Genomic DNA, 12,912 nt, shown 5'->3' on the forward strand with positions numbered 1-12,912 from the left:
GCGCATTCTGTTAGGGGACATCTGGTGTTTTTGTCAAACTTACAGGACTGTTTAGGGGCTAGCTCCCCTGACTGTGCCACTATTCCACCCTTTATAAGCTACCGACAGGGCCGTGGTCCAGCATCCGCAGGAGGGGTTAGCACCAGAAGACCTTATCATTCCTTATCCATACGGCTCGGTTGCCTGGTCAGAAGTATGGTGGTGGGGTATTTACTCTGATGGTTACTGGGGGAGGAAGTGGCTACATTGAATACCACCTCGACACTAGTACCTATGGACAATGGGATATTTTTAATACGACGGCGGTTAACCTGAACCTGAACCTGAACCTGAATCTGGGCCACACCACCAACCCTATAAATCAGATACTCCTTCCATCCACCCAACTATTCTCTTCTCGTTTTGTCCCAACCCACTCTTGGTGACATCCGAAGTTATCAGACCTCAACGTCCACTTCATTTTACTTGTGCTTTGGTAAGTTCGATCACATCTTGGATCTGGCAACAACAAGTCCTTGGTAGGTTATTTTGCTTACGCAGCGATATCCTCATCAGCTGAAGGTAACGAAACTCGTCATTTAAGCAATAATATTCCCTTTCCCACTCTTTCCTTGGTTTGTATAGCTTCTCTTTCCCTGTCTACACTGTCCCTTACTCCACAGCCTTCCGGTCACGTACTGTACACAGCTTTATCATTCGCTTACTCCGTTCCGCCTTTCCTTCCCTCGCTTATCATCACTTTGTGCTGCTCCATCTTTACATACTATCCCATCTCAGGTTGGGAAACAGTATTATTATGGCAGTGAGGACCTTCCTTCGTACGACATGCGTCCGCGACGGACCCATGGAGGGTCTCTCCACCACTGATTGGGCTCCTGTCCGCATACTGGACGAGGCGCGAGTTGAGATGTCAGATCATCAGGTGGGAATAGCCCGTCACACTCCTGTCCCTAAACAGGATGAAGAGCAAGTCGAGATGGCACATTGCCGGATGAGTATGGATGTTCAGCATCAGGAGCAGGGTAAGCGATAATTTTAGTGCGCTGACAACAACACAGGCAGCCATCGACACAGCTGGCTGCGCAGCTCTGGCCTACTATTTTGAGTCAGACTACTGCGGAAGGCATGCCACGCGAGAGAGCGCTCTGCAACATTACCGGCATATGACAGTCTCGGCTACTTGCGCAGCCTCGAAGGCGCCGAAACCAAAAGAGTCGTCCTCTTACTAGCATCAGCTGTGATTCTCGCCTAAGAGGCCCACCGCGCATGGTTCTTCCGACACTCGAATATCTTTTCTTAGAAAATAGCCAAGTCGTTTCTTGAAATATTCCTCTTCCTACCACGCCTCCGCATGTCTTGAACGGCTACATGTGGTGTTATACATACTGTTGCATCGGATTATAGCCCTTGACCTGGTGCGTTGTTGCGAATATATTTAACACCTCCTCTTCCCTTGCCGGTATTATAAATAATTTAGCCTTCATTATGTAATCCGTAGCAGCGGGTGTTTGATTGTTCAGATTGGGCAAGGGCTGCGGATGCAAGAGCAATGGTAGCATCGCCAACTACGACGACGCGTGGGCTACCGCCATGCCAAAATCAGCAAGCCTTTCCACCTGCCCTGCAAAGTCCCACCCTACTTGGTGCCTTGACAACTTTTTTTTGCCTGGTTTTAAACTGGTACGCGCTTTGGAGCCGCGTCAAGTCGCAAAAGCTCACAACAACAACTTTCCCTTTCCCTTGCTGCCCTTACTTCTCATGCTTCTCATGCTAGGGAATCGACACACAACCTTGGTTTTATTTCCTTCCTTCCCTTGCTTCGTCTTGGGAAGGGAACACCGTACCACATTATTTCCTCCTGCGCCCGTCTCTTGCTTTCTCTTGGAAAATAAGCACGATACCACACTGTTTTCACCCTTTTTTGATTTTCTCTTGAAAAGAAAACGCCATAACACATTGCTTTCCACCCTTTTCTTGCTTCCTCTTGGGAAGGAAAAGCTCAAGATTGCCTTACATCACTCTCCTTCTTGCTTCTAACAATAGCATATTGTTCGATTACTACCTGCGCTCCCACACCATCTTGGGGAATACTAGCAACATGGACGAGGCCAAACCCCTCCACATGATTGGCTTTCGCATGAAGCACGGCTTTCAGAAGGCACTATCACTGCTCACGTTCAAGGGGGCACGTTGTAGGGTGAGTATGGAAATTTGACATTAGGCTCGCCCTATCCTGCGCGATGAAGTGAACTGACAGCATTACAGGCACTGATTGATGGGGGTCGCGGCAACGAGAAACCGGTCGACTCCTATCGGACACCGTGGTGCGAAACCCACGCGAAATAGGAGCGCGCTATTTATCATTTCCTGATACATGTGAATGCAGGAATTAATACTATTAAGGACCAGCTAGGCGATCTGGATAACCCAGATCTGAAGCGGATCGCTCTCGTCATGCTAAACCTCGTGATCGTAGCACGGGAAGCCCACCGAGACTGGTTTTACCCAGGCGAAAACTGCCCTTTTCACATTGCGTACGAGTTTCAGTTGATAGACAGACGCGCGCGGGTCAGGATGGCTCTATGGGCCATGAACTATGCTATCAACACGATGATCTCTGAAGCTTCTCTCAGAGAGCTTCTACGAATAATCCTCACCGGCATGGCAATTACATCATCGCTTTGCGCCCTTAAGGGATTCCTTTGCCTATGGTCTAGGGCACACAAATTAGCAAAGCAAGAAGGTAACTAAGGACTTCATCCGGTCAGCTCTAAAAACAGAACATCGGACTAACAATTTAAAAGTTATCGAGAACTTCTGGAGAGGTTTGCAAGGAGTTAATATGGTTACGATCCTTAATCGAAATACAACCACGGATGAATATCTGGAAGCTAACGGGTTCGTACACGATCCGAACCCGCTCAAATCCAACTATGACCACGTTGACTGGAACCTTGTGAGAGGCGGTTCCTAAGTCATCTCGACCCAATTTGACATGGATGACCCGAGAGATCGGCTGGAAGGGTGAAGGCTTCATCAGATGCAAGGCCACCCTGGATGAAAGGCTTTTTGGGATAAGAGGCCATACTGGATTCAATCGTTGGTTGGGTGGATGAACTGGTCTAAGAAGGGGTGGACCAGTTGATGAATTTATATAGTCATGCCAACCACTATATCCATTGACTATTCTCAATCACCTCCATACTCGACGTCTTACATACCAGTTCCAATCATGGCTCACGAGACGCCTCGCACCGTTTTCGTCGTAAACGAAGCTCAAGACGACACTTGGTTTGAGCGCTGAGCGAGGGACCGGACAAGGTATACACCGGACGAGACGTAAGCAGCAGACGTCTTAATAACACGAAATCTTTCTGCGACTGTAGACCAACGACAGGAGCCTCTACAGGTAAGGGAGGGCAGGACACAAGGAGGCTAGCTAATCGGGCCCAAAACCTTTTCCTTGCAATACTATATAATGCAGCTAGGTTTATGCTCTAGCGGTACCCTTCCCACTTTGGTTTACCCATTTTCCTATTTTGGAGCAGACCACGAACAGGGTATGTCAATACCGATCCCCTTGCATACCGGCAGGAAGATAAATACCCCCCAACTCTTACATCCTTTAAGCCCGAGTAAATAGTCGGCTGACAGTTAAGTAGCTGCGGCAGACCCGATGGACACCTCGAGAAAAAGTGAGAAACACATGATGCCAGAGGCACTGGGCAGCAGAAAGGAGCCTCTATACATTGTCTGCACATCAGCCTGGGCTGTGTGTCACTGCCTCAACAACAACCTTCTGTCCGATCTCGAACAAAACGGGGGCAGAGACGAAGAAGGCCGGGATTACGATCCTGTTTATTGCGCTTGCAGCAAGGCAAGCCATGACGGCTTGGTTTCCCAAAGATGAGGTCGATGATGGCCACGCTGTACACGAGTGTGATATAAGCTCAGACATTACGTTAATCGCAAAACGTTTATTCTATATAAAGTACGGCATTATTGTCGTGAGGCCTGATTTATTGCTGCGAAAAGTTATCAAGAATGCATTAGAAGAAATGGTGACCAAGGAGCAACAGCAATTGACTGATGCTGGATCTGAACTGGTCGACCAAAGCCCTCGTTCGACTTCAGAAGAGGCCCATCTCAACAACGAACAATCCCGGCGCGGCTTCGCACACACCCACGGCTTCACAGACACCCACAACCTCACGGTCTCCTACCCGCAGGAGTGTGGCCAAAGATAAGGTATGTGAATAAGGTCTTTCTGACGTATAGGACAAGTCAACTAATCAAACGTAGGCACACTCCTTATCGAATTTGAAGAGCTGCAATGCATAGACTTGGTTAATGTCGAAGGAAAGTCCGTTGCTGAGTTGCGCTCCCTCAATTGCTGGTACGAACCAAACATCTTTGCCACTGATGATAAGAAAGTGACATGGTAGAGCATGGCAAAGCTTATGGCTCGTGTTACCGAATGGAGACAGTCTCTTCTGTCAGTTGGACGCTCGATCATTATCCCCTTCACGAACTTCAACTGCCGGAATTTAGTATATGGTCTTCAGTGCACCCGGAAGCATTCTATCCTTAGATGGATGCTTCTTCGGTTCTTCCCCTGAGGGTGCAACGTACTAGCGAATATAGTATATAAAGACTTTATGCTCATGGCTCTGTTTTTCCTTCGCCTACTCCGGTCCTCTGACGTTCCAGGTAAAGCGCAAACGGGGAGATCTCATCAAGAAGCTCGCGGTGGCTACGAGTAGCCTCTAATCGATGAATTAAGCCATTCATACCAGACATAATACTCAACATTTCTCCCCCAAACACTCCTAAAAAAGATCTCATTCGGCATGCCGGTCGCCGAATTATTGAGTGTGCTTACTAGAAAGGTTTCCTGGACTCCTGGGGAAGTTGCTTCAGCCCGACTAGAACGTATTTAAACATACCTAACATATGCAAGTATTGAAGTCGAACACTCAGCTAATCGTCTAACAGTTGCACAGAACCTGTGGAACGAGCTGCAGGATACTGAGATTGTCAGCTTGTTCTACCGTCAGACCGCCACTGATGCAGAGCGTTCCGATCCAGATTTCTTCTGGACCGACAAATCATGGGTCGGCAACCGGGCTGAGGGGGGTTGGGACGCAGGTCCTAGTGACCTCGAATGGAACGAATGTAAAGAGATTTCCAACGAGGCGAATCCGGGTCTCCTTCGGCACTTCACGCGTCGTTTCAAACAATGGCTTGCACGTCATCTAGCGCCTTAGCGTAACGGCTGCGGCCGCGGCGGTAAGAACGGGAGCCTGATCAGCGATTGGGAGACAGGACTGACATTGGATCGAAGACCGGAACTATTGGATTGAATAACAGAAGTGGATAGCGAAAACCGGGGGATTTATTTCATACATACGCATATAGGCGTATTGGAGGGCTGCCACGCCGTCGCTACAGAGATTGGGCGCGCCTGCTTACACGACCTGCCGGCAATGTGGACTTCCATCTATGACCTCGATTCCCTTTTAGATCAAGCCCAATTCGTTGATGCTTCTCCCACCACTACGCTCTCGCTGCCATCCTCATTCGCTGGAGAACAATCATGTTCAACAAATTGGCCCTGAACCAGCGAGAAGAAATCATGATGGAGGAACGGACGTGGGCGCACGCAAGGATAGCCAAAGGCAATTCGTGGCCTTTCTTTATAAGTAATATACACCATATACCAACTTCTTTAGACCCGTACAGCTGTATTTGGGACACCGAGCCGTTAAAACATCGATCGCGAGTGGCTTGGATACCTCCTGAAGCATTGGTTGGATGGAAAGACTGGTCCCAGTACGCAGTGGATCAGCTGATAAGCTGACAAATGAATAGCCAGGTCAACCACCGAAGCCAATGGCTCTTCTCAACTCATAAACAAGAACACATTTGGTCCAAGGATTGGTCCAGTGAGCGTTGGATCAGTTGGTAGAAGTCTGTAGCCAAGTCAACCGCTATAGACCAAGCATAGGATCATCAAAACATCGTTTCGTCTGAGCTGTATCATTGGGCCTAGCATCAGTGCTTCTAGTTAGGGTCCTAAGGCCTATCGATACAAGATTCCCGTATAGCCAAACAAGAGAGGGATATTTAGTATCTTCAAACCCGGTGTCTTCTTGGGGTGCAAAGGACGACGTCTGGCTTGGAAGTTTGAGCACTTGTGAGAGGCCGTTCGCTGCCAATTCCACCGCAATCCACTACATCGATCTATAGGTACGTCCGTCAGCCAAAGCTTGTCAGCGATTCACCTAGAACCAAGTACCGGGACGTTCGGGGCAACAAAGGGGGTGTTCCTCTATGCCACGCACCACATCGGGAGCTAGACATCATAAATCAACCAGCCGCCTGGACACGGCAACTAGAGATGGCTCATGTCTAGAGATTTATTTCCGTCCTTTGATATTCTTTTTTCAGATCTTATTTATATGTTTTGAAGCCCATGGAAATAATAGAGCTCCTCGTTGTTTAGGGACTTCGTGGCGTTATGTCAGGGGCCAAAACCACTGTCGTCGACAGTGGCAGAACTGTGAGCTTCCCCATCACACCTACTTACAGCAGAGCATGCCTCTGGTCCTTGTCGCCAATTTTCTTACAGTCCGGGGCTTGACTCTTGCATGCTCCCCACAACAGTGCTCCAGGAAGGTTGAGCATCCTCGGAGTATCATCACTCTTGCTACTACCAACTTTGCACGCATCTGCTCTTGCAGTACGTCTATCTAGAAGGAAAAATCATCGCTATTATTTGATCACTCCTTCCATCTCAGCTCCAAATGTCATGATGGCACTATGCAAGGTTCGTACTTGTAACAACATCACGGATTTCCACCCACCACCCCATCCCATCAGGTAAAGTAGCACTAACAACAAAGCCTACAGGCCGCCATCGAGTCAGTCCCATGCCAGAATCCTACGAATTGCTGCCGAGACAGCTTCTTTGAGAAACACAGTATTCAACATGACATATCGCATAACTTCTACAAGGATGTGGAAGCGGAATGGGGGCGCCTGAAGTGGGACGCGCTTTGCGATTCCGACGACGCGAAAAACAAACATGATGGACTCGTGTTCCTTTCCATCGTCCTTGCCGCAAGAGAAGCCCATACCGACTGGTTCTACCAGGGGGTACCCGACCCTGGCCATGAGACCCACGAGCAAGGACTTCGAGCAGACCGCGACTCGGTTGTGGCGGCAATCTACGCCCTGGAGCACGGAATTTTCGCCAAGGTGACCAATCCTCTCGTGCGAGAAGTGATTAGAAGCCATATCAACCGAATCTCAACCCACAAGCTTCCACAGCCAACACTGGGAGAAAACACACCATCTACCGAGAAATATGGTTAGTAGAAGCTGCACCTCTTGGGTCTTCCATCCTGCTGACAGAACAACGGTAGAAAGAAGGGAGTTTATGGTAAAGCTCCTGGACGAACTCCATACCGTCGAGTTGCTCGATCTGAACAACGCCAGTATGTCCACGTTGATCAAGACCATCTTCTCATATAACCCGTTCCTTTTTCAAAAGGACTTAACCACAGTGGACTGGGATTTGGTGCCTTCGTCTTTCTACGAATACCCATGAGGTCTAGAGATCTCCCGGTCCAATTGTGGTGTCGCTTTGTGTCGCACGCAAAAGTGGAACTCCACTAAAGCGTACGGCAATAGTGGCATATGTACTCAATGCGACACACCCCCCCAGATTCGACCAAGGCCCGGCAGTCTTGGTGGGATCTGAACGAAGGACGACCCAGAATTTGCTTTATCTCACACGCGTCGCTCGACTCGACACGAGGCGGACTCGAACCGCGACCTTCTCTTTAAGCATCCACTTTGAAGTGTGGGACGGTGCGCGCGTGAGACGTACGAACTACCACTCGGACATCTTGCGCAAGCGCTACCAAGGGCTCATAACTGTCGTACGCTTTAGTGGAGTTCCACTTTTGCGTGCGACACTTTGACAATGGAATATCTCCTTCGAGACGAAGGATCTTCGTCCTCCGTCAGGCGTTGCTATTGATGATATGGACATGGGAAAATGGGAATTGGGATATGATCTTGAATACCAAGCGTTCGGAGCCGGACGTATCCTCGGGAAGACGCTCGAGGAAGCGGGGGACATAGCAGGTAAACCAGGTAGTGTCTACAGCATCGGCTACCTCTGGTAATAATAGACTGGACACTAAAAGACAAGGCATGGCTATGGTAACCATCCGATTGACAGTTCATCTCAACAGCAACGAAGAGAAGAAAGGAGTTTATGGACCGACTCTTGGGAGAGCTAGAAAATGTTGAACTCATTGACGTTAACAGCACTGGCCCCGTCAAGCTAATGATGACGAGGTTTAGCTATTTCCCATACCTCTTTCACATCGACTGGTCGGCGGTGGACTGGGAGCTCGTGCCTGCGTCCATCTATTAATACGTATGAGGGCCAGAGGTTTGGGGAGTAGCCTGCTGGTCAGGCGTCTCTTCTCTCTGATTTCGGTTGGTATTGAAGAGACACCATTGGGATTGGGATTGGGGAGATGGCAACCTTTCTGGGATCGTTTGCCTCAACGGGATATGCATCGGCGCTACATACTGGATAGAAGTGCGCATAGGAAGCATAGTGCTACTTCGTGGCCAATAGACAGTCGAGGATAACGAATTGCTGGATTTCAATGGTACTAGCATGTTGCCCAAGGCTATTTTCCTTCTACAACACGTTCTTTATATATATATATATATTATTATTCAAGAAGGACTAGATGAGAGTGGGCTGGGATAGGGCCTGCGTCTTTCTACCAAGGCACACGGAATCTAGAGATCCTCGTGGCTGCTGCGGGCGTCTTGTTCCTGTTGGTCCTGCTTAATCCTCTGGCAGAACTGCCAGAACTACATACATACGAGACCAAGTTGACCAGATAGAGCACGGGGAGATGAAATACCATCTGGACGATTGACTAGGGCATTCCTATCATGGCCTCAGAGGCCCTTCCCTGAAAAGTAGAGTATCTTCTTGCAGATGAGGGATGTCAGCCTCCTTAGTAGTACACGGAGCTGGGAATAGGAAAACCGGGCAGTGCCATTGGATACATTGCTCTTGAAGCTGGGGAGACAAGGAAGAAGGGAGCTGCCATGGAGCGATTCGACTACGTACGGCATCACGAGGGATGAAGGAATATGGTAAACAACTTAGACAACATCAACAACAGTGGTTATCCCTGGTAACAGAGTGGACACGAAAAGGCAATGCATAATCATGGTAATTACCGATACTCTCCGTATGGGGTATTGTGAACTGGCCACCGTGCACCGACCGCCACCAGGTCATTACTCCGCGATGGACATGTGAACATGTGAACAGAGCGCCCAGCATATATACGTATGCACGAAGACACATCCAGGTGCGTGCCACAACCGCTATCTTCAGGGGAGCAAGAGAGCTGGATTACCATGGTTGTTGAGCCGGTAGTTAAATGAAACAACAGTTAAGATATCTGAATCTGTAGTCAGCCTATGGATCTCTTGCTCCACTACTTACTGAGTTAGGACAGCCCCTCACGATAGTGGGCTAATATACGTATGCCAGGGTCAGAGGGACTTCATCATAAGGTGCCCTAGTCCATTTGGTAGGACTGAGAAAGGGGGGGGGAACAAGCCTAGCTATTGCCTTGTCGGCGCTGATGTGGCTGGGGCTGTGAGACGCTATCGCCGGCGACGACACCGCGATCTCGAGGAACAAGAACCACGAGCAGATCATTGGTGTGGCCGCGAACATCACCCAGATACCCTTTCTTTCCGGACCCAACCTTCTTCAGCGTATGTATGGACAAGGCTGGGAGGCACGGGAGGGTGATCGCGCGGCGATACCCGTATGTCTGGATGCTCCATATTGGGCATGCATACACCTAATGGGGTCCACAGTGGTTCAGAGTCACTTCTCTGTCGTTCATGGCCATTTCTACTGCCCGCATCCCTCTTCAATCTTCTTGTCCCTCTCTCGTCTCCAAGCTGAAGGCCTTGAAACCTGTCAAAGTCAGGTGATACCAAAGTCGGCTAGTCGCGTTGTCGCAGGCTTACATATGTACTCTCTGGACGACCAATTAGCCATGTGTCTGCCCACTACTATACCCAGACACTCGGGCCAATGGTATAAATCTGGGAGGGTGCCGCTCGAAACGCACAAAACGTGTTGGCTGCCTCTGCGGAAGATCAACAAAGAGGCAGCCCAACCTCCGCCGGTGAGCCGGTTTCGAGGGCCTCGCGCACCTGTCAGAGATGCCAGACGGCACAGCCTCGGCCGCTGCTGGGTATAGTATGGGAACTGGGTGACGCCATAAATGCTTGGACGAATGCCACGAGACTGCTCGGCAGGAGCATCGCACGATCGTGCAGAGCATTGCAGCGGCCATTGGCCTTTAGCTAGTAGGGACTCCGTTCAGCTGCGGATATGACGTCCCCTTATCGTGGAAGCAAGATCCAGTAGTAGCATTGTCACAAGCCAATGAGAGGGTATCTGTGCATGTTGACCACATGCTCGTAGGGAATGGCACTGCCCCTCCTCCAGCTTTGGGCAGAGGAAGGAACCAAATTGGGTGAGGGGTAAGTCGAATCAGGATGAGGAGTCTTGGCATACATCCACCGGGCATAAGATGAAACAGGAATCTAAGCCGAATTGACACTTCACACATGCTCCCACTCGTGACTGTGACACCTCATCTTGGTTTTCCGTGGAGACAGGAAACGGGGCAGGGCCGGGGAAGAGGTGAAGACTCATCGTGACTGGAGGGGTAATGCTCAGCAAGCCGATGTCGTCATGCGCCACAGTGTGGCTCAAGCGGGGGTTGAAGAAGGTTTTTGGGAGGGAGGTGGCTAGTGCCCTCATCACAAGACCCGGCGGCAGTGCGGCTCGGCGGTATTACAGGGATGACGGCAGAACAAGGGGAGGCCTTCGACCAAGCTTCGATGTCGTCTGATTCGTCGGCCAGAGCGACGCTACCCCCGGGGGTGTTTGCCAGCGGTTCTCCTGGGTTCTTCAGGGGAAAAGCTGGGAAAAGCTAGGAAAGCTAGGAAGAGCTGCATGGATTCGCTTGGTCGCTGGGGCGCGATAGGGCGAGTGCATAAGTGTCGGTGGGGAGGAGCGGTGTTTACGTGGAGCAATAGGACGGGCGATAACCTCCACCGGCAGGCCTGGCTTGCTGGCCGCGAATTGGTCAGTTCAGCCCCGAGCGCGCGGGCAGCGTATCAGAGCGCACCACACACGCGATCCACCAGCTGCAGACCGCTTCCTCGGAGCGAAATTGATTTGACTTGAGTCAACTTGGGCCAGCGCCGCCCCCGGACAATAGCATGGCACGATAGCATAGCACACCGGGTCTAAGCTCCCAAGCTCCCAAGCAAGCAAGGCACGGCAAACTATGAAAACGGCCATGGTTTTCCGCCCGCCGTGAGATGCCATTGTTTCTTTTCGTTTCCTCAGTCCCATCTCTCAACACACTCTTTACCGAAACGAAACACTACGCACCACGCTGCAGGCCTAGATCACTTAGCTGTCGATAGAGGCTTGTGGCAATACCACCACCCCCACCGACACCATGGCGCCCAAAGTACCATCCAAAGAAGGTCGCAGCAAGAAGCGATCAGCCACTGTGGAGGTCTCGAGCAAAGGCGGCGCTGCCCTCTCTGAGGTGTCGTCGTCGGACTCCCGGTCGCAACAGCGCATGGAGATCAGCAGCCTGAAGCGCATCATCAAGGAGGACCGGACCGACAAGGCGCGCGCCATCATCGCCGTGGTGAACTCCTCTGCGGTCCCCGAACTCGAGCGCAAGCTTCAGGGCTCCAAATTGAAATTCTGGAAGGGTGAGTTGCATGACCATGTTCCTGGCATATCAGCTTTGCTAACAAGCCGTCATTAGGCAAAACGACTGTCAAGATTACGAGCCCACGATCGCTCCAGTCCACTATTGAGCTGGTGCAATCTGAGAAGAGTGCGCCCCGCCATCTCACGCTTCTTGTGGGGCAAGATCTCGACACGCTCGAGTTCAAAGTCAGCGCCAAGATGAACAGCCTGAGCATCTTCCGGCACGAGGACAGCAGCCTGGGCCCGCCCGCGGGAACCCTCCTGATCGCGGGTTCCTCCACGTACGCCAAGACGCGCCTGGACCAGTGGCAGGCCAAGCAGCACCAGAGCCACGCCGTCTACCTCGGCCGCGGCGTCGGCATCCGGATCGAGAGCGACGTGCTCAACGACCCGGCCTACAACAACGGCGGCCCCGGGAACCGCGAGGTCCAGGTCGCGCAGCCGGCCGACCAGACCGTGAGCCGGCCGAAGCTGTTCCCAGCGGGCGGCGGCTGGGGCGACTCGTACACGCTGTCGCTGTCCAACTCGGACAAGAACGAGGTGTACGAGCTGTTCAACAGCCTGCACCACACGCCGGATGAGGACCACCTGTGCTACGACGAGCGGGGCACGCAGATGGCGATGCGGCCCGAGCGGCCGTGGTGGGAGAAGTGGGAGAAGCCCATCGGCCACATCATCGGCATCCTGACGGGCGCCAAGAACGCGCAGTCGATGCGCGCCACCGCCGGCGGCATGTTCGTCGAGTACCACTTCGGCGCCGCGGCCCTGAGCATCGGCGCTGCGGGTCTCCCGCAGGCCATCACCCTCGCGGCCGGCCCGGCCACCATGCTGGGCGTCGGCGCTGCCGCGGCCGCCTACTTCGTGCCGTGGGATGCCGTCTTCAAGTGGCTCTGGGGAGTCATCAGGAAGATGTTCCAGAGCTTCCTGGCCGTCTGGGAGAGGCTGATGCGCTGGGTCGCCTCGAAGCTGAGCGGCACCTCCGTCGAGGGCAAGAACAGCAATCACCCCATGCCTCCGATCGAGTTCGGGTGATGCCCGGG

The 12,912-nt window shown here is 51.7% G+C and overlaps 4 protein-coding genes across 4 annotated transcripts; all 4 read left to right on the forward strand.

Moving 5' to 3' along the window:
• Positions 1–2,098: 2,098 nt before the first annotated feature.
• On the forward strand, positions 2,099–2,974 carry PG986_005147 (uncharacterized protein; the record flags this gene model as incomplete). Its single annotated transcript, XM_066841369.1, has 3 exons — positions 2,099–2,197; positions 2,410–2,743; positions 2,805–2,974. The coding sequence occupies 3 exons, from the start codon at positions 2,099–2,101 to the stop codon at positions 2,972–2,974; spliced, it is 603 nt and encodes a 200-aa protein (XP_066701231.1).
• A 910-nt stretch (positions 2,975–3,884) lies between these two features.
• On the forward strand, positions 3,885–5,267 carry PG986_005148 (uncharacterized protein; the record flags this gene model as incomplete). Its single annotated transcript, XM_066841370.1, has 2 exons — positions 3,885–4,233; positions 4,996–5,267. 2 exons carry the CDS (start codon positions 3,885–3,887, stop codon positions 5,265–5,267), a joined length of 621 nt encoding a protein of 206 aa, XP_066701232.1.
• A 1,330-nt stretch (positions 5,268–6,597) lies between these two features.
• PG986_005149 (uncharacterized protein) lies at positions 6,598–7,377 on the forward strand (the record flags this gene model as incomplete). Its single annotated transcript, XM_066841371.1, has 3 exons — positions 6,598–6,742; positions 6,801–6,829; positions 6,913–7,377. The coding sequence occupies 3 exons, from the start codon at positions 6,598–6,600 to the stop codon at positions 7,375–7,377; spliced, it is 639 nt and encodes a 212-aa protein (XP_066701233.1).
• A 4,229-nt stretch (positions 7,378–11,606) lies between these two features.
• On the forward strand, positions 11,607–12,904 carry PG986_005150 (uncharacterized protein; the record flags this gene model as incomplete). Its single annotated transcript, XM_066841372.1, has 2 exons — positions 11,607–11,871; positions 11,928–12,904. The coding sequence occupies 2 exons, from the start codon at positions 11,607–11,609 to the stop codon at positions 12,902–12,904; spliced, it is 1,242 nt and encodes a 413-aa protein (XP_066701234.1).
• Positions 12,905–12,912: the final 8 nt, after the last annotated feature.

This window comes from Apiospora aurea, assembly GCF_038362705.1.
Source record: "Apiospora aurea strain CBS 24483 chromosome Unknown utg000004l_segment0_segment0, whole genome shotgun sequence".
NCBI lineage: Eukaryota > Fungi > Ascomycota > Sordariomycetes > Amphisphaeriales > Apiosporaceae > Apiospora > Apiospora aurea.